The sequence below is a fragment of the Euprymna scolopes genome, chromosome 36 (assembly GCF_053919585.1).
Source record: "Euprymna scolopes isolate OS-2025 chromosome 36, ASM5391958v1, whole genome shotgun sequence".
In the NCBI taxonomy this organism is placed as follows: domain Eukaryota; kingdom Metazoa; phylum Mollusca; class Cephalopoda; order Sepiida; family Sepiolidae; genus Euprymna; species Euprymna scolopes.
In genome coordinates, this window is record NC_136517.1 from 11,150,400 (window position 1) to 11,176,657 (window position 26,258).

At 34.4% G+C, this 26,258-nt stretch overlaps 1 protein-coding gene across 1 annotated transcript in view; it reads right to left on the reverse strand.

The window, feature by feature from the left end:
* Positions 1 to 5,045: 5,045 nt before the first annotated feature.
* The window catches only part of LOC145260334 (uncharacterized), a 45,229-nt gene continuing 24,016 nt past the window's right edge, over positions 5,046 to 26,258 (reverse strand). Inside the window, exons 2-6 of the mRNA XM_080118248.1 lie at positions 20,697 to 23,963; positions 19,335 to 19,490; positions 17,610 to 17,706; positions 12,922 to 13,040; positions 5,046 to 9,766 (exon numbers count right to left, since the gene is read on the reverse strand). Of these exons, the coding sequence (XP_079974374.1) occupies positions 6,584 to 9,766; positions 12,922 to 13,040; positions 17,610 to 17,706; positions 19,335 to 19,490; positions 20,697 to 23,963 (6,822 nt within the window). The 3' untranslated portion in view covers positions 5,046 to 6,583. The remainder of the gene's footprint in view (positions 9,767 to 12,921; positions 13,041 to 17,609; positions 17,707 to 19,334; positions 19,491 to 20,696; positions 23,964 to 26,258) is intronic.

A 26,258-nucleotide genomic window follows, 5' to 3' on the forward strand; every position in this document is an offset into this window, starting at 1 on the left:
TTATCATTATTTCCATGACAGGTGCTCGTCTGAACTCTAATCTCTGGTCCCCCCTCGCCAATCTTTCACGAAAAACACCCGTCTAGCTGAATCCACTGTGAAAAATTTCCCCCACTCTTTATCTGTGCCTAAATCAAAACGTGGATTCCATGAACAAAGCTTCTTTCTTAGAACTGCACGCCTGTGGAACTCTGTTCCGTCTGCCTGCTTCCCACCTGACTACAACTTGGATGTCTTCAAGTCCAACGTTAAATTCCTAATGAACCGCCCCCTTAAGTAAACATTTCATCAAATCTCCACACTAACGTACTGTACTTGCAATAACCCTTATCCCTGAGTGGCTTCCGGGCTTTGATAAGTGGTGACCACCGTGTAAAAAAAAAAAAAAAAAAAAAAAAAAAGAAAAGAAAAACGAGTGATCTTAGTTAAGTTCTGCCTCAGAATCCCCCCATTAATTACCGATAATCGAAACCATTATTTTTATTTATCTATCATCAGTGGAGCCGTTTTAGATGAGACTTTCCTGCACAGGCACCCCTTCGTGGGTAACCATAGTTTGTTAAAGACTGAAGAAGCCCCTTTTTTTATTATTCACTTTTGTTATCCTCTTTCCAAGAGATGAGACACAGTCAAGTGTAGGTTTGATGAAAGTGTTTCTGTGGAACGAACTGGATTTGAACTTGGCACACAAAGGTTTCAGCCTGTGTCGCTAATCACTAACCACCGTCATCCTATGTAAGATTGTTGATTAAAAATATATATAAGAATGTATAAATGCTGTTTATACAGATATTTTCGATATCGTAGATACATACATAACCGTTTTGTTGAAGAGAGTTATTCAATTTACTTCTGGGGTTTGAAAGTCTTAGTTTCCTCATTTATCCTTGGTAAAGCAGAGACAGGATACTGTTGCAAGGTTTATTTTTTAAAACAGCATTCACTCTAGATGTGTTGAACTGGTTTCCTCTAAAGGAGGAAGTATCATGGAAATGTTAAATTCATTACTTGTACCAAGTCGCATGTATATGCCGGTCAGCGAAGATAATGATATTAGGTTTTTGCAGTTCTTGTGTCTTCCTACATACAGCACTTGGCATTCCAAAATGGTCACCCATCTGGTACTGATCAGGGTCAACATTGCTTAACATCGGTGATCTGACGAGAACAAGCATGTCAACATGATTATGCTGTATATATACAATATGAAGCTAGGTGGGCTTTAATGTAAAAAAACAAAAACAAAAAAACAATGAAAATGATCTAGCCAAACTTTAGAGTACATTTTTTGTACCTACTTTTGACAACATATCACATAATCAGCTGGAGGAGTCATGTTGTATAGATAACAAGTAGCAGTAGTAAATGTGGTGGTGCTACACTTTTTTCTGTTGCACCGGCTTTCTTTGTAATAAATTTTAAAAATTATTATTAACTAGCCTAAGTGCCCAGGTGTTTGCAGGTGTGTGTTGAGAAAAAAAAAAAAAAAAAAAAAAAAGTGGTAGTAGGCAGGCAGGCTCAAACCCGTACCATGAATGAGAAAAAGAATGTGAAAAAAAAAAAAAATATGACGTCTTTGCTGTTGCACCCATCACCAAACTGGAAATGATGTATGTTTAATAAAGACTAGTCAATCGAAAAGAGGGGATAACTTTCAAAAATATCGGGGGAAAAAGCGACTCTTCCCTGTAGAAAAGTGCCCAGTAGAGGGTGAAGGAATTAATGTTTTCAGCCAATTTTTCAAAATTTGTTGTCCGAAGGATGGAGCTTCAAAACGATACTGATCTTGTTAAAATCCATTGCCTCTGTCAAAAGTTTTAGGCAGACATATAAACACACATACAAACATGTATATATTTAAACAGACAGGTGAGATTTATATTATAGACTAGACTGGGTGCCCGGCTTTGCCTGGGTCTTTGGAGGTATGTGTTGAGCAAATAAAAAGTGGTAGTAGGCAGGCAGGCAGGCTTGAACCCATACCACGAAGGAGAAAAAGAATGTGAAAAAAAAAAGTGACGTCTTTGCTATTGCACCCATAGTCAAAATGGAAGTGGCAAAGATTAAAATTAAGGCTAGTCAATCGAAAAGAGGGGATAAATTTGGAAAATATAAGCAAAAAAAGCGACCCCTCCCTGTAGAAAAGTGGCCAATTGAGGGTGAAAGAATTAATGTTTATAGACAATTTTTCGATATTTGTCGTCCGAAGGGTCGAGCTTCAAAAGGATACCAATTTCATGAAAATCTGCCGCCTCTGTAAAAAGTTTTAGGCAGACATACAAACATTTAAACAGACAGGTGATATTTCTATTATAGACTAGCGGGTGTACTCAGTGTTGCCCAAATGTTTGGAGGTGTGTGTGTTGAGGGGGGGGGGGTAGATCAAAACAAAAATAAAATAAAAAAAAGCGTTGGTCGGGGGTTTGGTGGTGAAAAAGAAAAACAAAAACAGTTTTGGTATGAAGGTAGGCTCGAACCCGAAGCCTTGACGCGAAGGTGGAAAAGAAAGGGAAAAAAAACCCCTGACATCTAACCTGTTCAGCCACGAGGGGGTGAGGAAGTGAAAATTGTCTTAATTTAACGTTTATAGAGTGAAATTGACAGGTACGAAAATTTAATAACGTTAAACATCACGCGACTTAAGTTTGGCGCTGCAAAACAGTTTCTGCGTGTTAGTTTCCCCCGCCAAATGAATAGCAATTGTCTGATATGACGTTTTTTTTCACCAGCATTGATCAAACCTGATTTGCTTTCTTGCACTTAAGGCCGAGAACAGAAATTTTTTTTCAGTTTCGCTTTTTTTATACTGAAAAGCCAAAGACGCGTGGGCCAATAAATATGGCGAAAATCGTGCATAAAAGTTGCCCAAATTAAAGATATACGCCAAGTCGTTTCGTAAATCTTAGATATTATCATCCCAGTAACATATAAAAAGTTATAAAAATGAGCGACCAACCCGAGAACCACCCCTCCAAAAGCCTTTGCCAGACACAAACACACATTTTGCTTTTTATATATAGAGATGACAGTACATAATTGTTTGTCAGTTTAACAATTTTCACAATTATTATTTTTGCTTTTACAGTATACATACATAATACTCCATACCCCCCCCCTAGGAGTCACTATTTATCAAAGCACAGAGGCCACTCGAGGATAAGGGTTAAAGAGTGAACAATAGTCAATGGGACAATATCATAGTAATCGTTAGAATTGTAAATTTGGTATATTCGATTACTTAGGGAGAATGGCTCATCAAGAACTTGTTTATATTGGACTTGAAGACGACCATATTGTAGTCAGCTGCAAAGCAGGAAAACAGAAGACTATTCTAAGAAAGAAGCTTTGTTTATGGAATCTATGTTTAGGTTTAGGTACAGATAAAGAGTGGAGGAAATTACTGATAGTGTTTTCAGCTACACAAGTGTTTTTCATGAAAGTTTGGCAAAGGGAGACATAGATTGGAGCTCAGACGAGCACTTGTAATGAAAATAACGATAAAGCAGAGACAGGCGGGCATTGTATCTTCTGTGAGAAAAAGGTTAAAGGGAAGAAAAAAGAGCATCCGCTACGAAGTCTATTTTGAACTTTGTCAAGGCAGGATTAATGTGCTTCTAGCAGCTCCTGCCCAGATGTAGCAACAGTACTCGATCCTAGGACATACTTGGCTCTTATTAATTACTCACTTTTCAATAAATAGCCATGAACAACATACATGTGGCTCATACATTAGAGATTTAAAATAATCATATAAGTTTTTTTTAATAAAAAGGGACGTATGAAACTTATTTATAATAAATAAATGTCATAACTGTCTCTGTTTAATAGGAAATAAATAGATAAATTTTAAATATTTTTGAAAGAAAAGTACTTACCTCCAAAACTAAAAAAAAAAATAACTGCTTGGGAATTATTTATATAATTTGTATTATTTATTATCTTGGTATTTTCACATATTGATGTGGACAACAAATAAAGGCAGTAAATGATAGTTTTTCTGAAGGGCGAAAGTTCAATTCTCATTAGAGATGAGACTAACTAAGAATTAAATAAAAATGACTGAAAAATTCTGCCCGGCCATGGCTGACAAAACAAGAACAATCTATTTATTCAGATTTAATAGAGGGTTTAGCTTGAAATTCTGTATAGATTCCTGAGGTTATAAAAATTTTGATGTTCAAAAAGATGCACCTGAAGAATGTTGTGAAAATAACCAAAAGATGAGAAAAATATTCGGAATAATCTAAAAAGAATAATTGGCACCCAGTTTCATTATATCAAAACTGCTCATGAGAAAGAAAATAAACAAAATAGCACAAAAAGCTTATGCACTTTATGTGTTAGGTTAAAAAAAGCAGTACACCAATAATTATGTAAATTCATCCAGTAATTTGTCATATAAAAAAAAAAAAAATTCGATTGTCGAATTTTCTCATCGGATATTTTTTGCCTTCATTAAAGTCAATGCCGAAGGGACCTAACTCAAAATTAAAGAGCCTCCCTCCCTAAGAATGGATTCCAAAATTTGCACGAGATTTTTTTTTTTTTAATAAAATAAAACTAACTTGATGAATTTTATTGTACAGCCCTTTTTTTTAATCTAGCAGTTAAGTACATAAAGTTTTTGTGTAATTATGTTTTTTTTTTTACTATTGAACTAAAACTGGATAAGCACTGAATAATTAATATTTATAGAGAAATTCAATTTTTCAAAATAATCGTGTGTGTATGCATGTATATACACACACACACATAACCAAGGGGCATTCCAAAAGTAATGCTTCCTATTTTTTATTCCACCCGAATGAATCAGAGGGGATTGCAACTTGCACCATTATGATAACTGAACTTATACATTCAGGACCCAAAACTTTCATCTCTATGTTGCAGTTTAATAGTATTATTCCCATCTTCGTAGCTCTTCATTTGAAAAAAAAAAAAAAAAAAAAAAAAAAAAAAGAGGAGGCTTTACTTTTGTAATGACTCTCATAATATTCATAGACAAACTCAATTTTTTAATAAAATAGGAACAGCAAATTCAATCGTAAAATTAAATCATAAATATTGATATAAACAAAAAAACAAAACAAAAAAAACATTTTGTAAATTTGATTTTCAAGAATTTTTCTGACATAATTTCATAAATTCTTTTTTTTTTTTTTTTTTAATATTTTCACCAGATTATTTTTCGGGTATTGAATTTGAGTTTTTATATTTCTTGTGTAGATTTTCACAAAATGTTAATCCGGATTTTGTGCTGCAATGTTTACACTTTAATCAATGATTTTGAAGAGTTCTACAAATCACTTTTTTTCTCTCCCTTCATGAATAGAAATGATCAAACCTGGATAACATAACAACTGACAGTTTGTGAATTAAAAGAGAGCTCTTTTCTTTGAACTCAGCTTCAGAACATTACCAGTTTGTAAATGTTTCAGAAATCCAACAAAACTAATGCTGACAATTTTTCTTTACACACCAGGATTTAGTTTATTATTTACAATTAAAAACAAACAAAGCATGTTGTGTCCCTCCTGCAGTAACCGTTATTTGAATAATATAACAAAGATTGATCACAACTTTTAGGTTGATTTGAAAAAAAACAAAAAAAAAACATTTTTTTTTTTTTTTTTTTTAATTAATTTTCTTTTCCTGGACAATTGCGAACGATTTTTCCTGTGATCACCAGTTAGGTTGAATTGTATAAGAAACAGTTGATCACAACTTGTGTTGGATTTGGAGAAAAACAATAATGCATGCAAATATTTACAAAAGGGTGCATTTTTTTCCTGGGGGGTGGGGTGGGGTATACTTATACTTATACTTGATTCATTGATCACAACTGTTGGTGGATTTTGCATAAAATAATAAACAAAAAAAAAAATTATAGACATTTGTAAGTGCATAAGTTTTTGCCATTTTTAACTCCTCGCAAATAAGCATGTTCCTATAGTAAGCAATACAAAATTCAAATAAACATTAATCACAAATTTTGTGGAAAAAAAAAAAAAAAAAAAAAAAATTGAAATAATTGCAGAATAATTGCAATTTAGATATATTTCAAGGAAAGGAAGGGGAGGGGTAACATACTGGGGATTGGAGTAGGGGGTTGGTACCAGTGTCTTAAATCATGTAAGCCACCATCAAAATCCAAACTTGTTAGATGTGGAGGCAAAAAAAACTATTGTAATTTTTTTTATATTTATGAAAAATTTGGGGCATTTTAACTCCTGGGTGTAAGAGTGACACAAACCAATTTTCCTGAAAAATCAGAATGTCAGTTTTCTGCTCTTATGGTCATATAATTTCATGAAAAATTTTACAAAAATTAAATGAACCAACTTTCAGAAAATGCAGTGAAAAAAAAAACAAAAACATCCTTTATGATTAATTTGATAGAAAAAAAAAAAAGAAAAAAAGTCCACTGCTTGTAATGATAACTATAAAAGAATTTCTTTTTTTAACCTAAACAAGGCATATTGCCACTGAAGCGGCAAAGGCTAGTGTGATTGGGGAGGGGGGGCAACCTGGATGAGACGTTGAGTAGCAAGAACTAACCAATTTCTTCATTAGCAGTTTTGTTTTAAAAGTCAGTGAGCAGATGGTTCAGACCAATAGAGATGCTGCTCTTACCAGAAGATTCAAACGGTAATTCCGGTCCCAGTACATCGACAGTTGATAATTTCATTGACGTCTCTGGTTCGCCATTCTCCAAGAAAACCTCTGGGAAAGCATATTTGGAGTCTGTCACATCAGATATGCTGCCGACCATGGAGCGATGATCGAGTGATGGCAGAGAGTCGGCAGTTACCTGTCCAGATGAAGTTGTGCCACCAGCTACGATGCTGGTAAGGGGCGAGCTATCACAGCTTCCCAAGTGTGAGCTACTACAATCTATGATGCTACTCGTCTGGTCAGTACAACTACTGGTGGACGGTACAGACGGTCTTGTTGGTCGGTTCAGAAACATATAAGGGTCAAAAGCTTCAGCTGATTTGGATGGGGATTCAATTTCTAAGCAACGAGAATTGTATCCTGATTTTTTAAGCGCATCCGACTTGGTATCATTGTCGGATTCATTTTCAGATTCAAAAATTGGAATGTTCTCAATCGAAGCTGGAATGGCTGTCATCTGTGACAAATCGCGACCCATTGTATATTTAATGTCATGAAGGACAACAGTCGGCATGAACATTTTCGGTAAGGTTTCAGCCTTTTTGGCTGCAGCCTCTACCAGGGAAGTATCTCCAGTTTCTGTCTCTGTATATGTTGTAGATGATGATGATGAGGAGGTAGCAATTGGAAAAGTAGACGGCTCACAGCTGTTTGCCACGTTGGGAGAAGCAGCAGTGAGACTTATCACAGGAACACCTTCAGAGGTGTGAGAGGTCACCTTCACAATTATTTTCTCTTGTTCAATCTTGTTTGCAGTTATCAAATCTAGTTCGGATTCATTAGCTTTTCGGGATGCAGCATTAGGCTTGGCTTCGAGAAGATTTTTTTTCTTCATTGTTGCTTTTTTACTCCCTCGACCACCTGATTTATTAGCAACTTGCTTTTTAGCAGGTTGCCCACGGGTTGTGCTCTTTGATGCACGATGCCTGACTACAGAGTCGAAGTTTAAGATAGATAGGCTGTTTTCCAAGATAGGACTGGAATCGATGCATAAAGGTTCGGGTGTCGTAAAGAGTGTACTACTATCACATTTAGAGGAACAAATCAACGTCACAGTAGAAGGACAGGAAAGTGCAACATTTCTGGCAAGACATGGTGACTCAGCCGACAGCGAAGGAGGGGAATCGTGTTTTGCAATCAAGTTGTTTTGTTCTTGCTCTTGAGTAAGGAGAGGTGGCGATGTGGAGTCGTCACTGTCTAGACACCGAGACGCATTGTGTGATGTGGAATCACTGTCAGAACCGCTGTCGGAAGAAGAATTTGGCCCACTCTTGTCCTCATCATCCTCGGACTTTCTGTTTAATGCCTTTCGCTTTACTTTTCGAGTTCGAGCCTTCCAGGCAGGCGAATCATTATCATCATCATCCTCGTCATCATCCTCGTTATCATGCAAATGGATGTGGCTGCTGCGTGGTCTAAGATGTTCAGAATTTTCCATCAGCCGAAGTGCATAATTGTGTTCAGATTCCTGGATCAAAACATCTGGTCTGCTTGGCAATGGAACTTCCCGTTCGCCAGAGAGAGTCATGTCCAGCGAGGCAGGAAGTGGAACCAAGGAAATTGTTGGTTGAAGGTTCAAACTTGAGACATCAGGTATTCCAGATAAGAAGGCACAAGCGGAAACGCTTTTAGCGATTGAAATTGGGATTCCTTTCTTTTCTTTTACTTCTGTTACTTTTAGTTCCGGTTGAAGAATGGTGCTGTCCTTAATTTGGATTGATTCGGACTCTTTCTCAATCTGAGGAGCTTTCGACACCATTTCTATACTGGCTTCAGTCGTCGAGTCAGCCTTGACTGAATTATTCACCATCTGTTTGTGAATCTTACTTGAAAGTTTTTCCTCTTCCATTTTGAATAAAGAAAGAGCAGTTTTTACACTGTCTTGAGATTCTTTGCTTTCCTTATTTTTCTTAGGTGAAGTTTTAGGCTCCATCGAAGTCTTTCCTGATGAAAGATCTTTATTCTTGATTTTATTAGTCGTCGAAGATTCAGTTAAACAACTCTTTTCATTTTTACTAGACTTCCCATTCCCTTTTTTTAGACCCATTTTATTTTTTTGCTGCTGAAGCAAAAGTGGTAGCGGAGGTGGCCGGATCTCTGCTAGAGGTATCTGTGAGGCGGGGTCAATCCCAAGGAGTTTCATATCATTAAGATCCTCCTGTGCCCAAGTGTAGTGAGGACGTGGAGGAGGAGGAGGGGGAAGGACAGGGATCAAAATGGATTCCTCTTTCAGTTCTTCTGCCGCTTGCTGCGGTGTTGGATTGGAAGGAGCCGAGGGTGGCAATGTGGATAATGGTGGTTGATCAACCCCAGATGTTTTTTCTTTTCCATCTTTGGTCACCATATGCGGACCATACTCAACGAGTGGAGCATCAGCATCATCATCTTTGCTAACACTTTCGTTTTCGTTGGGTTCTTTCATTTCCATATTGTCAGTGTCTGTTTGCGGTTGCACTTCGAAGATAACTGGGATGTTTTTTCCCTGATTGCTAGAAGTCAGGAAATCATCAAGCGATAAAGGCCTTTCAATTTGTTTGGAAGCAAACCTTTTTCTTATTCTGGATTTGAAAGTGCTGCCCTTGCCTCGGCCAAGCATCTTACCTACAGGGATACAAGGCGGCACAAATGGATATTGCATGGGTTTGATGCCACTCTTTCCTGTTAATTTGATAGCAATTTTACTCTTCCGGAAACTCTGTGATGACTGGCCAACAGGTTTGTCTTTTGGCGGTAATGGATCAGAAAGAGATCTTGTAGAATCCTCATTATGGAGATTTGGAGAGGCAACAATTTCAAGATCCTTATTCGGACATTCTTCAACCGATTCCGGATATTTTGGTGCATTCTCCTCTTTCTCTACCTTTACAGTTATGTTGGATTCTTTTCTGCTGGAAGTGGAATTCTCTTTAATGGTTTTCTTTTTAATCTTCTGTTGACTGTTCTTTGAGGATGCATTGTTTTCCTCATCGTCATGGTCGCTGTCATCAGTATTCCTTGTCTCTTCATTTCTTTCAAAGGCGAACGACTGAAGACCAGCAGCTTTATCAAGATTGAACCGCTTCTCGTAGTTTGGATTATCTTCAATATGTTTCTGAAAAATATAATTTTAATTTTTTTTTTTAAATTTAATGATTGATTGCCAAATGAAATACAATAAAACAAAAGCAAAAAATACGAAATTAAATTTTAACGTTTTGCATTAAAAAAGACGTAACAAATTTATGAGTCTTTTCAACTTGCAAAAAAAAAAAAAAATATATAAACTAAACAACAGTCAACACATCTTGCAATTTTTAAGAAAATGATTTGTATTTATTTGTATTATTCAGAATACTATGTAGGAGAGTTCATTATGTAACATTTGTTTTTTTTTTTCTTTTTCATTGCCTTATAGAAAATATTAGAAAAAAATTTGTGTTTGGATGGTGGCCATGTTGTTCTATACTACATACTAATATTGCAGCTGAGAAGCACAACTGGAGGCCTATTAAATTTTTGGATTCTATGAGATTTTTTAAAAATGCAAATAAGTCAACTGTATTTGAAAATCTATAGAATAACATTTTCAACTATAGCTGAGAATAAGATAGGTTCAAAGATAAATGAAAATACATATTTTTGTTGTGGAAACTGATAAGTATAAAACAAAGGTTAAAAGATATGATGCACATATTTTCATTTATCTTTCAAAACATCTTGTCATCCTCATGTATGGATCAGTTATTCTATATATTTTTATATATTGTTGACTTTCAATAAAAAAAAAATCTGAAAATCAAACATTTGTCAACCATGCTTCTTAGTTATACTATGAAGGGGCTTGTAGTATACAGGGTATTTGGGATAAATTTCACACATTTCAGAAATAAAAGTAAAAAACTGATGTTTTCTCAAAATTGAAAGCGCAGAAGATATTTTACAGAGTACAGCTAACTCAAAGAAGTCAGCCTAAACCTTAGATGAGACTTGAAACACAGTTTCCATGGTATCCTTTGAGAGGCGCCTAACAGCAGTTTGATCCTGGCAATCAGCTTGTTGGTGTCACAGACAGTACAGTTGGTATCTTTTTCAACTGTGGCCCACACATAATAGCCAACGATTTTTGTATGTAGGATGTGATCAGGCGGGTTGCAGCAATATTCGGACTGGTGAAGTGATAGAAGTTCTCAAACATCCCACTACTAGGTTTATCCAGAGGCATGACATGAGCAGAATTCTGATGTCACATTATGCATAGTCTTTCAGCAGTCATCCTCTCTACAGTAACTCAATATTTGAGTCCTTTTTCAAAAATGTGGGGGCAACATGACGTGGACTTCTCTCCCTAACCTAACGGCTATCATAATTTGAAGGAACTTGGTCTTCATGATGCATGTGACTTTGTGTGGACCGTAGACTAGCCATCTATTGCTTTGCACAGCATTCAACTTGTCTGACAAACGTTCTTTTCATCTAAGAAGAGCCAGTATTTGACCTTGTTAAGGAGTTTATTTTCCTAAAGTGATTCTGGTGGTAAGTAGTTGGGCCTTGCCACTTTTGCATAGGGAGAAAATGATCCTCATTAGAGACTTTCTTCATAGTTGACTAAGTTAAATAAGATAAAACTTGATTTCTGTTTTCTGTTTAGCAGAAGTCTTTCCAAGCCTGGCCAGTACCTTCTGATTAATATTTACATAAATCCCAGTTTAATTTTAAAATTTTACATTAAAAAAATAGTCTTTACATTGAAATGATTCTTTTTCGGAACGGCTTTATTTTTGATAAAATGTTATAATCAAAATATATCTTTTAGTCTTTACTTTGAAAAATCTTTTTTTAAAGTTTACATGAAATATTTTTTAATAATTTAAAATAAAATCTAAGTTTTAAATAAAGACATTTTTAATTTAAATTTTTAAAATCTATATTTTCAAAATAAAGATTGTTTTTGTGTAGAGTTTTAAAATAAAAACAGAATTACATAAATATTAATCAGAAGGGACTTTTCCAGATAAAACTTGGCAAGACTTCTGCTAAATAGAAAGTAAAAATCAAAAAGAAACAATTTTATTTAACAAATCCAGTGTCAGTTTCTCGTGTCACAATCCGCACGTGTTGCATTACTTTAACCTTATTGTACCTTTTCATTTTACAGCTTCGACAGATTTTGTTGTGCAAACGCAATCAGAAGACCTACTCTGATCCTTTCTACAAGTTATTACGTTCACATCTCTAGTATAATTCTCCAGCCCACACATCATGGCCAGCAGAGCACAGAGCTGCAACAAAGATTTCAGAATTTTTTAAATCCAGCATGAATCCTCATAATGCAGGTCACTGTCTCCTAATATTCTGGTGTTTTCCAGTTGTCCAAGTCTCCAGCTCTGAAATCTATCGATAATACACAAACAATTATCTATTGCATTTTACTTCTATTATGCATTGTACTTTACTTCTATGGTTCTGAAATGAAAGAACATAAAAAAATATTAAATTTATCTCAAACACCCTGCAGAACAACATTGTGCCGTCTTATTCTACCACAAATATTATTGAAATTATTAAAAAAAATATTTGGTGATATTTGTTAATGAACAAACATGGTTGAGTATACAAGTTTTCACAAACTACATTAGATGTGTTAATTTTGAATGTAAAAAAAAAAATTAAATAAATCAAACAATAAATGTAGAAAATTCAAATATATTAAACAAACTGGAAAACGTCATTTCTTTTGAAGAAAAATGTTAAGACACATTGTACAATTCTTTGGAAAACATCAAAAGCAAATTAGACTGAAAACTCTCTAAAGTTATTTTTGTATCAAAATCTAAGATGTATCATGATACACAAATGTAGAATAATGACACAATTCATTCAAAAATGTTTTATAGGCAAAAGATGAATATACAAAAAAGAAGAAAAAAAAAAAAGAATTATAACAATAATCGAATAACTTTAAAACCAAAGAAATAAAACCAAAAAAATACAGTAAAATTATATTGTATCAGAGAGGAAAATACTTATAATAATAATAAAAAAAACAAAAAAAAAAACAAAACAAACTTTATTTTCAAATAAAAAAATTGATGTAGATAATGTAAGTACATGAAATGTAAAATTGTCGACTAATCAATTCATTCAGATTTTTTTTTTTTTTTTTTTCAATTGTAGGTGATTTCCACTGATATAGAACAGAAAGGTTGAAAGGTTAGATAACCCATGAGATCGGACTAATACTGCAGGCGGTGGCCATCATATACCAACCTGATATGCAATATTATGGTTCTCATTTTTCAAATGTGCTTCTGCACTGAGAATATCTCCAGAAAATTCTTTGCATATAGTGCAATAGAATGCAGTCGTTGACATAAGAAATTCCACGCCTGGAACAGAAAGAACAAAACTGGTCATTTCATAGGTAAAAAAAAAAACAGAATAAAATTCTGTAAAACCATTAAATTATCTCACAAATCAATTTCAGAAATTAAGTAAAAAAAAAAAAAAATAAATAAATAAACTGCTTCTGTAGATTTGTGATCATTTAAACCAACACATTTCAGTTGAAAATATTATCACATACTTATGCGTTGTATAAAAATTAACATAAATTCCAAAAATTATGAAAAACGATGTGCTAGATGTATTTTTAAGAACAAAAAAAAAAAATCCTCTATTACCTTCAGAGATTTGTTTAAAATGGCAGATCCTTAATTTAAGCCAAGGGAGATAAGTCAGTTTATCATACTGAATTGCTTGTGCAGCTCTTCCACATTAAACCATACACTCGTGAGCAAAAAAAAAAAAAATGGGCCAGGAGTGAAAGGAAGAAAGAAATCGATTTTTCAATATTTTTCCATTAATTTTTGTTAATTTTAACTAAAAATTTCTATTTTGCAGATCATTATTATTATAGAATATAATAGTAAGTGGAAAAATTAATCCTAAAAATGGTAGGACCGCATCTTGGCGAGGATATAAAAAACCGACTTGCAAGCAGATTTTTGATATTTTAAGAAAAGAAAAAGTGAAAACATCTCTTTCTGTAGTGAAGTGAATTGATTAAAGGTTTGAAGTCGAATGCTTGGTAAAAGGGAAATCTGAATCTGTTCACCCTAGAGCATTCACTTTGAAGGACGACTACAGGCTTAAATTAACTGTTTTGAAGGATTGAAAGAAAACTTATGTTGACCATAGCAAAGAATTCAAAACAAGGGCTGGAAATTCTCTTTCTAGATATACAATATCTAGATGAAAGAAAGAAATGGGATTTTCTTCTAAAAGGTGTGCAAAGAAGCCATTTTTATCTAAGAAGAACATCAATGATAGAAAGAGATTTTTCTCGTATTATGGCAAGAAAGATACAGATTGGTTCAGGAATGTTTTCTGGTCAGATGAATCAAGATTTTGTCGTTATTGATGCTCCCGAATAGTGCAACTAAAGAACTGGAGAAAGATTTTCATCAAGTTGCATAAAAACGACAGTTAAACACGGGAATGGAGAAATAATGGTATGGGGAACTTTTACTGCAGCAGGAGTTGGGGAACTTATTAGATGTGAGAAGTCAATCAATGCAAAGGAATACATTTGAATATTAGAAACAGAACTATTACCAAGTATCCAGAAGCTTGGAATATCTCAGAAGATTATTTTTCAACATGATAATGCTCCTGCACACACTGCTAAAGTCACAAAAAAATGATTTTCTGATGATTCAATTAATGTGATATTTTGGATAGGTCAAGCCCAGATTTAAACCCAATCAAGAATATTTGGTCCATAGTATCTTGTGCATTGGATGGAAGAACTTTTTCGAACAATGACAAACTGTGGGAAGCTGTGCAAAGCGAATGGAATAGCATCTCCTCTTCACAGCATTCCACTTTGGTTGAGAGCATGTCTAAAAAGGATTGATCTTTTAAAGAAATTAAAAGGGAATGCGATTCCATCCTAAGCATTTATTAAAGTGTATTAGTGTATTATTAGTCTTGTTTAAGTTTCCTTGTTCAATATAGCTTTTAGTGCAATAAAATGTATAAAATTTGTTTGGCCCATTTTTTTTTTTTTTTTTTTTTTTTTTTTGCTCACGAGTGTACAATAAAACCTGATAATTCAATAAATTATGTTTTTACTTGTAATTTATTTTCTACTGGATCATTTTTTTTTTTTGCAATTTTTGAAATTTATACTAATTGAAATACGACACGTATATACGTAATAATGTTTTCCACCTGAAATGCATCGGTTTAAAACATCACAAATCTACACAAGCACTTTAAACTTCCATTGTTTAAGAAAAAAAAAAATAAAAAATCAGAATTATGCATATTGAAACTAAATATATTAAAATAATGTTTTTTATCAATTAATAAGCTATTTTTTTTTTTTATCAAAAAGGCACATACATGCATACGCATATACCTTTTTAATTGAAATTTTTGAAAAAGAAACATCTAAAAACCATGAATTTAGATAAGTTTTAAAAGGACTTAATAATAAACATGGCTGAATCAGCGAGTAAATAAATAAATAAAAAAAACATCAAAATTCTTCCACTATTTCGACTCCTTATGTTTTTGGATCTCTATGGTAGTTATATTTCATGGTTGTAATTATCATGGATAATTAAAATATTGATACTTATTTCCATACATGTAATTCATACCAAACCCAAAGACTATTTAATTCTATGAATGAAGTTAAGAATATGAACTGCCTTCAATTATCTTCCAGACTTTTTTGTACAGGCAGTTAAAATTGTTGTAGACTCTTGAAAATTCACTATGTTATTGCTATACATCTTATGAGATGACTGACTAATTTTTATGATTTCAAGTTCAAATGAACAGCTACAACAGGAATTGGAATACACCCTACTAAAGCTTGATTGTCACAGCTGGTGAATTTCAAAAATGCAATCTGAACATGAGGACACTTTAGAAGAATGATATGCAATAAAATTCTGTTTTAAATTTGAAAAAAATGCCACAGAAACATTTGGAATGCTTCAGACTGCTTTTGGACCATTTTGAATGAATCAAGCATCAGTTTTTGAATGGCATAAGAGATTCAAGGGTGTCTATGAGGGATGATGAGGTGTGGAAGGAGTAAGGAAGCCAGAACACCAGAGTTGATTGGCCAAATAAAGAATTACATGGATAAGGACCATCATGTGTCTATAGAGTCAATGAGTGTACAGTTTGATGTCAGTGTGGGAACTGTACACAATTATTTACAAAGAACTGAAGATGTGAAAGATTTGCGCAAAGTTTGTCCCCAAATGTGCTCAGAGAAGATCAGTTCACAACTCCATCCTTGTCACAGACTATTTGACCAAGTTGAGTATCAAGACAGTTCCTCACCCTCCCTATAATCCAAATCTTGCTCCGTCTGACTTTTTTTTTTTATTCCCTAATCTCAAGGAAAACCTTAGAAGTTTTGTTATGAGACAATTGAGGAGATGAAAGAGGCTGTGATGAGGGTCATTGAAACGCTCGAACCAGAGGACTTCCATGGGGTTTTCCAGAAATTGTTGGATGGCACAAGTGTCTTGCAACCAGAGGAGATTACTTTGAAGGAGATTAGAGTTTCATGTGTGCACTATCAATAAAAGTACTCATACAAAACGTCTGGAAATTTCACAGGGAACGAGTTGAAACAGGTACATCGAGAGCATTGCCAAGGCTGCTGCAAAGAAGGTGGGCTCTCTCTACCTTGCTAGAAAGTTCTTTACGCCTGAAAGTATGCTGTAACTCTACAGGGCCACCATTTGCCCATGTATGGATTATTGTTGTCACATTTGGGCTGGTGCATCTGCTACTAATCTTTCACTCCTAGACAGGGTGAAAAAAAGTCACTAACCTGATAAGTCCTAAACTGTCATCTAAGCTTCAACCTCTGTCCCATCAACGAAACGTTGCATCCCTCGGCCTGTTTTACAAGTATTGTAATGGTGGATGCTCCAACGAACTTGTACCCTCCTACCTACCTCGTCATAAGTCCCCCCGACAAATCCGAAAAGCAGCAAAGTCCCACCCTTACACAGTAGAGATCCTTCTGCTACAATATTTTCTTCCTCATAACTGATAGACTTTAGAATTCTCTTCCGAGTTCCTATTTCCTCAACTGTACTGACATGCAGAAGTTCAAGTGCCATATGAACAGACATCTTGCTGCTCAACTCCCTACATAGTATCCCTTTATCTTATGTTCCTGATAGTATCCCCCTACATCAAAGTGGTAATGTGCCATGTTTGGGGTGAAAATGTATGTAAAAAAAACTTATTGAAGGTACCTCATACAAACTTTCTAGCCCTGAGATATTAAGCCTTATTGAACCTTATAAGTTTTCAATTGTTTATGGCTGCTAATAAACACAGTAAAAAAGGTATTCTTCTTCCTTTGATAAGTAAACAGCTTTTCTTTTCTTGAGCCAATTGACATTTGCCAAAACTTACTGATTTAGAAGAAAAGGCCCAATTGACAAAAAAATAAGCTTTGTTAGTTTTACCATCATATACTATAGAATTGAAGACTTAAAACCTAACCCTTTAAGCAGTTTCAACTGTAAAGATCAACTTGATCCTGCAACCGTACAGAGATCAAATTGGACGATATATAAAGTATAATACATGTTGACAACGGTTTTCATCATTAGATCGTTAAAGTCATCTTATTTGAGCAGAATAAATACACTACTTGCAAATTTAATATTCACTAAAAACTTCTTTTGGAGGAAATTGGATGACTGTCTAGGATGTATGCTACACCAGGAAGGAGGAGAAAGATAAGAGATACGGTCCAAATTATCTTGTTGAATGTTAAAGGTAACAAAGAGTTAATTTTTTTTTTATACATGCATGCACATAAAATTCATTTGTAGCTTGATAATATATTTACATTGGCAGACGATAGTGAAGCTAAAAAACAAAACAAACAAAAAAAAGACATTCACCTTTGATGGGAGCCATTTGTACTTGCCCATATTTTGGTTTGTTACTTGGGTTCCTAATAGAGTCTGGCAACCAAGGACGGTCGTCAGGATCCATTTTCTAAGAAAGAATGGAATAAAAGTTAATTCCTCATTTTTTTTTTGTTTTTAAAATCACAGAAAAGGAAAATGCACAAAATATTTATTATATTTATTTTAACAAGAAAAAGTTAAGCTCTTCTGTTAAGAAAAGCGAAACCAAAATAAACTTCTGCGAACATGAAAATGTATTGTGAAAAGCTAAGTCTAAAATCAAAATATTAAATGGAATGAATAGTTTAATATAAAACGAGACAAAATATATAAGACACTAGATGTATTCCTGATCTGTTAAGTCACAACTATTACCACTATTCTCTTTTGATTTCATTCAAAATTTGTTAAGACATTCTTCTTATATAACTAAAATCTCTTTGTTTCTATATAATTATTTAGAAATATCCCTATTCTTTATTATTCTTATACTAGTGTACAATCTGTGTCCAAAATATGCCATTCCTACAGCTATGTACATAGAAAATGGTTCTAATAAACCTGACAACCTGGGGCAAGATTATTGCAAATGTAGTTAATAATTTTATAGCTGAAGAAAATGCAATTAACAGCATTGTTCATACTTAACTCCTGTTGATAGCAACTGCAGAATTAAATTTATTATTTACTATAAAAAGTTTAGAACTCAAAACCTTGTGGTTAAAAACAACTTTTCCCAGGCCATAAAAACATTAGAGCAAATCAATGTTGTGTATAAACTCAAATGCTTTCTAAGAGAATGCAACTCCCAAAATAAACATACATACATTGGACATATGACAACATTGTCTCGCTGACTTACAACACCAGCGCTATATACAAACATTTAATAAAAGAACATAACTGGCCCCCTTCCAATCTTGGACAAATCCTTGTTAATAATAAAAAATGGTACGACCTGAAAACAATTTTAAAAAATGAAAAATTCTTGAAGCATCCTACATTAGAACCCATCACTCTACTATAAATAACATTGCATTTGAGAAAAGCAACAGTGTGTTAATATGTCTGGTGTAGCGCGTAAACGATATTGGCTTTGCCAATATTGGACCATTGTCTTGTTGAATTTAATTGACTTTTTATATACTTTTAACCTTCCATCACACAATATAATCTATTTTTTTTACTTTTCATTTTCATTCCTACTCACTTTTACCTCATCAACACCTGAAGATGATTTGCAGTCAAATCGAAAGCGCTCATGATAACTATGGAACTTTCATCAATATTTTTGATTTTGATATAAAAAAGATTATAGGAGACATCAAAAAACTAAAAAAAGAATCATAAAGCAAAGTATTTCCTTTGCATTTAATAATGTCTGCTTGAATGAATATATATATATATATATATATATATATATATATATATATATATATATACATACATACATACATACATACACACATACATACATATACACACAAAAGTGAATAAACATTATTATAAAGTGGAGGATAAAAGTACAGAGACTTATTATTTTTAATTATGCAGGAAGAATATAACAGCTATGACAAATCTTATGAATTTTCTAATGAAATCAAAGTAGAATAGTGATTGTGATGAGTAGGTCTTAACATTTTTACTATTTTTGGCCATCCCTTTCTTAAGAATTTTGCAATTGTAAAATGATAAATTTTTCTCATTAATACTCACTACTTTATGTTTTGTTGATTGAAGATGTTGGAAAAGTTCATAAATATTTCCGATCGCAAGATTACAAATGCGACACCAATGATTTCCTGGGTCGAAATATTCAAAATTCACCTTTTGTGTGCCATTCTGATCTTCAGAATTTTTGGTTTCATCATCCTGAGGAAGGATGAAACATGGAAAACAATGAAATATTTATTAAAAAAAAAAAAAAAAAAGACATGAAATCGGAAATCAGAATTTGAAAATATCAAAAAATTTACAAACTTAAATTTAAAAAATTGGAAAGGAAAGAAAGTTGCAAGATTATGTATGATTATCAAGTATTAAAAACAAAAAATTATCTAAAAGCATGATTAGCAATGGAATCTTGTGCGCTTCTATTTAGTTTAATGTTTTACAAGTTGGCATGTATTAAGTGGCTTTTAGAAATTGACTTTCAAATTAAACTGACTAGATTTTTCTTTATCCCTCTTTCTCTCAAGTCTACCCTGATCACTATCCTCTTATGCTTTCTGTGGCCTTTCCCTGCTAACTGACCTTGCTATCTCAACTGTTCTACATCTACTAATCCAAGCATTCTCATCAGTTCTTTTAATGTGCCCAAACCAACAAAGTCCCTTGTTTTGCACACAGATTCTAACAATGTACCATTTCTTAAAGTATGAGTGGGAATACTAAAGATGTTGGAACATTTGTTTCTAATATTATTTTCACATAATTTTAATTTTAAATAATGAGTTTTTAAAAATATTCAAGAACTTTTGACATCGGATAAAAGATGTCAATTCCAAATATGTGGTTCGGTTAGCTCCGAGATCAACCATTTAACTGTGGTGTCATGAAACAAACAATTCTGATATATATATATATATTGGTAATTTGAATTAAAAATAAGTCATCAGAATGCCATACAATGCAATTGAGTTTTTATTTTTTTTTATTTTTCATAGAACTTTAAAGATAATGTAAAATACCCTTTTTATATGTTTTTGAGCGTTTTCAATTCGTCAGGTGTTGAGGTGAATACTAAATGAAAGACACCCCCCCAAAAAAGATGAAAATAAAAAGGTATTTTACTGTATTCTTATTCAAAATTTTGATTAGGAAAAATTACTTTGGAAAAAAAAAAAAAAAAAAAAAAAAGAAAGAAAAATAATTGCATTGTATGGTGTTATGACGGCTGATTATTTTTTTATAATTCAAATTACTAATATAGATAATGCTTTCTAAAATAAGGCCACTATTTCTTATATATATATATATATTTACCTATAACATAAAAGCCATTTAGCAATTACTTAAAAACTAACGGGATGATGTTTATAGAAGAAAAAAGATTTAAAATGGAAAAATAAATCTTACCTTGCCTGCTGGTATCTTTCTCCCATCTGAAAAATTGTCTTGTAGAAATGATTTCCGTAAAGGAAATGGAGGCATTTTCTTATCTGAGGAACTTTTGCCATCAGACAGTATTAAATCATTGTCCGGTTTTTGACTCTTGTCTAGGTTGATTTTTCTTTTCAACGGAAAAGGTGGGTCACCCTTTGATAAGAGATGATTGTCAGAGGACAGCTCACACCTAGGTGAACCTGGAGATTTGTCTAAAGAATCCATTGGAAGATTATTGCTCATTTTCTTCTCAAAATAATCACTATTTTGAGTCGTGCTTGTTGCGTGTTCTGTGGTCTTGGAATGCTTAAACGCATTATTGCCCGGAAGCAGGTCTACTTTAGAACCAGATGATTCAATAGTTTTAGAGAATTCTTTGACAATTTTCATCAAGAGAGAGATTTGACTGTTAACCTCATCTTGTTGAGCAGCGTTCTCTAACAAAACTGGATCCTTGTGTCCATCCTTCATACGCTGTTTCTTGCGCATCAGTTCGTTCTGCTGTTTTTGAAGTATGCGCAATTCTTTTTGAAGTGTTTCTACTTTGCCAAGATGCTCCATGCACAACTTCTTCATCTGCTGAACCTCCGGTGCGCTTAGAGGATCAGCATTTTTATCAAATTCACCAGAACATGATTTATCGAGACTAAAACGTGTACAAATTGATTGATCTGTACTTGGTAAATCAAAACTAGTGGGAGAGCAACTGTGCCGATGCAAAGCAGGAGGGGAACAATGATAGTTTGGGGGTGTTTTCTCTCTATCTAAAAACGGTGGTGACCTCAACCTTTGTGATAATGACGAATGACTATGATGTAAAGTTGAACTATTACATTTCAATTGTTCTTTTATGGCATCTGGTGATCTATCTAGACTTCTCTTGGAGAGAGAAGATGGTATATAGTTCCTTTTCTGAGATAAAGGCAACCGATCCCTACTCGTGTGCAGAGCAGGCGACCGATCCCTACTCGTGTGCAGAGCAGGCGACCGATCCCTACTCGTGTGCAGAGCAGGCGACCGATCCCTACTCGTGTGCAGAGCAGGCGACCGATCCCTACTCGTGTGCAGAGCAGGCGACCGATCCCTACTCGTGTGCAACCGATCCCTACTCGTGTGTAGAGCAGGCGACCGATCCCTACTCGTGTGCAGAGCAGGTGACCGATCCCTACTCGTGTGCAGAGCAGGCGACCGATCCCTACTTGCATGCAGAACAGGCGACCGATCCCTTCTTGAGTGGAAAGAAGATGACTGATCTCTACTCTGATGCAGTAGAGGTGACCGGTGTCTTCTCGAATGCAGCAGAGGTGACCGATGTCTTCTCGGAGAAAGCGTAGGTGACCGGTGCCTTCTCGGAGAAAGCGTAGGTGACCGATATCTTTTTGGAGAAAGTGAAGGTGACCGATGCCTTCTCGGAGAAAGCGAAGGTGACCGGTGCCTTCTTGGAGAAAGCGAAGATGACCGGTGCCTTCTCGGAGAAAGCGAAGATGACTGGTGCCTTCTCGGAGAAAGCGAAGGTGACCGGTGTCTCCTGGGGGGATGTGGAGGTGACCGATTCATTCTAGCTGACCATTCTTGTTCAGGAGACCATCTAGCAGCTTTTGATGAGCCATGTCTTTTGAAAGAGTGAGGAGAGCAATCATCTCTCTGTGAAAAACCTGGTAGGGAAGCTAATGTAGTGGTACATGGTTCAGGGGGATTTGACTTTGGAGTGTTTAGATTGGATGAAACATTTGGTGACTGGACAGAGGCAAGAGAAGCAGCATTGTCATAGTAAAGGCTTTGACGATAACCACCATAATCAAACTGTTGTGGTTGAACATTTGCATAAAGATTGGAGGCTCCAAATGGAGACTGTTGCCGAGGAAGATATGTAACACAGGGAGACACCCCTGCATGAGGAGTGGGGGTAATTTGGCCATATCTTGCTGATAGACCAGGTTGTAATAAGGGTGGTGGTGGTTGTGCTGGCAGGACCATATTTGGAGGCTGTCTATTAAAGAGAGGAGGTGGTGGAACCAGAAACCCAGGAAAGTTTGTTGTTGGAGGTGGTACAGATGTATCAATGTTTGGAACGCCAGTAAGTTTATCTTTGCAAGGAAGGGATTTCTCAATCGTAAGAATTTGCATTTGGGTCCTTTCCAACAGACCCTTATCCATTTCTGCAGACACGTTTGGCATTCCATGCATCCCGTACTGGCTGCTGTTGCTGCTTTTATCTTTCAGAGATTCTGAGGTATTGGAAACTTGTTCAGTCCGTTCACGCATGCTGTTTGACATCTCAAGATCAAATCCAATGTATTCCAATATGTTTTTTAAAGCCAAGTTTTGATTTTGACTGGACTTATCACAGGTGATGGGGTCTTGAACTTTTCTAGAATTGCTGTTTGGCCAGAATCTCTTGTGTTTCTGCTCATTGAGTAATTGGTGTATCGCATCCCACATATCATTCTTGGAATTTGTTGAATCTGTAATATTTATATCACTATTGGAATCATCTAGTAACGGAGATCTTTTAGATTTATACGAGCTACTAAATTCTTTCTGTGATCGGCTGTGTGATTTTGAACTGGAAATGTCATTCTTACTGTATAAAAATGCATCCTCTTTATCGTCCACTTCATCCGACAACATTAAAGGCAAGCTTTTGTTTTTCAAACACGATTTCAAACCTTTTATACTCGACGTATTGCTGCTATTTCTATACCAGTCTGAATCACTTTTCCGATACAATGAGGGTGAAGAAGATCTTTGTGACTTCCACATTGGTGATTGCTCCCCACTCTCATCGTTAAATGAAGGTTCCCCCCGATTATAATCAGGGGAGGAAAAACCACTTTCTTTGTACCATTTGCCCTTTGGATGCTTTCCAAGCTTCTCTTTAGCCAAATTCTTCAACTCCCTCTCCAAGTCGGGATCTTTAACTCTAAGCAACTTTTCAAGTAACTGCAGATCCTTCTTCCTCATACGACTGCTGCTCTTCTTGCTGTCATCTCGTCTCTGCTTTGAGGATTTGTGGCTAGAATTATTTTCAGGAATAAACTCTTCCACTTGAGACTGATAAAAATTAGATGACTTATTCTCGTTCCCAGAATCGTAGTAAGATGATCTAGAAGAACATTCCTGAGAAGTTGATTTGAACTGTTTATAAGAGAGAGAATTCTGGGAGGAAAAACTCTTGGAGGAACTGAACGAACCTTTTCTATTACCTATGTTTATGTGCAAGGAGTCCCAATGATGTTCCTACAAAAAACAAAAAAAAAGAAATTTGTCTTTTAGAAATGAAAATAAAGAAAACCAGATTTTTATTTTAAGCGATATATATCTTCACACACACACACACACACATTAGTGATGGGACGATTCCATTATTTTTCCTGATTTCGATTCTGTATAAATCTCTAAATATGTAACAATAGGTTTGTTATTTATTCCTGATTACCATAAAAATATGTGATAAATGTGTAGATATTTTATCAAACATAAAAATACACTTGTGGGAGATGATCTATAGATTTTAGTTTTAGTGGTAGTTTGAAATCAATAAATATTGATTTTTTTTTATTACTACCAGCAGTGGGAAATTTTGCTTAAAAAAAAAAAAAAAAAAAAAGATTTGTATAGGCATCGGAAAATATGCCCAATTTCTTCCAATTCCAATACTCCTAAAAGTTCCGGTTTTGTGACTGATTGTTCCTATATATATATATATATATATATATATATATATATATATATATATATATATGCACATACACATACTATTGAAAGAAAATTTTTCCAATTTTGTATTCAAATATAGATATTAATAACAAATTCCATTTACATAGATCGATAATGCAATACTAGAGCTTTAAATACTTTTATAATATATTACTTCGTTCTTCAATATTCAGTGCTGATGAATGTCCTCAGTGGTATAAGAATAATAAACATCTATTCAGAGACCGATATATAAAAATATCAGTATAGTACAAGGTCAAAATAATTGTACACTTGTATAGTCAATAAAACTGAACTTCATTTGAGAGGAGCATAAAAATGAGTGTTCCTAGTGAAGCAGTATATTAGAAAAGTGTGTGTGTATATATATATATATATATATATATATATATATATACATACACACACATTTCTTTATTTTATAACCTCAAGATATTAAACTTAGTCCATTAGAGTTATTTTCACAGACAGGAATTCCCTGCCTGTTTCATCGGATGGTGAAAATTAAAATAAAATAATAACACCATAAAATTCAGCTACAGCTGCAGTGACAACCTAGAAAGAATTAAAAAACAATAATAGAATACTTCACAACAACAACCACAATAATGGCAATAACACAGAAAATTGTAACTGCACAAATAAATCAGAATGTTCACTGAAAAAAATAACGCCTACAGACAGAAGTAATCTACAAAGCTACAATCGCCTTTATAGAAAACCCTAATGATAAAAAATACATCGGACTTCGTTCAAAGACCGATTTAGAGTTCATAAATGCTCCTTTAATAACCCCAACCATCCTAACAAAACCCCACTAACTACCCACTACCTAAACCTGATTCAAAATAACACTATTACCCCACCACCCATTGTAGCTTATTACTACAAAAAAAAGAAAAAAAAAAATCAACAACCTTTGACACAACATAAACTGCTCCTCATCCTAATATCACTCTATTATTCATATTGTAGTATTATCAAATAGCCCTATTTTTAAATCCTCACGACAGTTAATTATATTATAACCTTTTAATTCTTCGAAATTCACTTATTAATAATTGAGAAATTCCTAAAAATTTAGTAACAATTCATCTTTTAACTTCTTAAATATAATATATATATACATATATTATATATATTATATTATATATAAATATATTATATATATTATATTATATATATATATATATTATATATATATATATACTAGCGAGGGGGACCCTGCGTTGCCTGGGTGTTTTTGGGGGTATGTGAAAAAAGCGTTGACGACGCGCCGTTGGAAAATAGTAAAGTGTTTAAAAAAAAAAAAAAAAACAGGTGCGCGTTTTTGATTGATGTGACGGCAATAGGTATTCAGCAGTTACGATTTTGTGCGGGACAGTTTTGAATAAATGGGTTTGTTAGTTTTTAAAAACCCGCTCCCTCGTCTCGAAATAAAAGCTACAGTCTGATATGACGAAGTTGACATTGACCAAACTGGCTCTGGGCCTGTTTTATTTATTTGCTTCCCACTGAGCAAATTAGGCACAAGGCCGTTTTTTAATGTGGAGATAGAGGGAGGGGGGAGGGAAAGGGGGGGGGACCAGCTCCAGAGAGGTGGGAAATGGGAGCTGGATAGTACTGTTGGTCTGTAGGGTGATCCCTACATTGACCAAAGTCAGATATGTGGGGTTACCCCAACATATGGTCTGTGCTGGTCTTTGCTTGCAGCATCTGTTGGAACAGATACTACACTTTGATCTGGTCGCCCGGGCCCCGGAGGGCTTTGGGCTTGTGATTAGAGTCGAGGTTTGATTTTTTTTAAACCGAAAA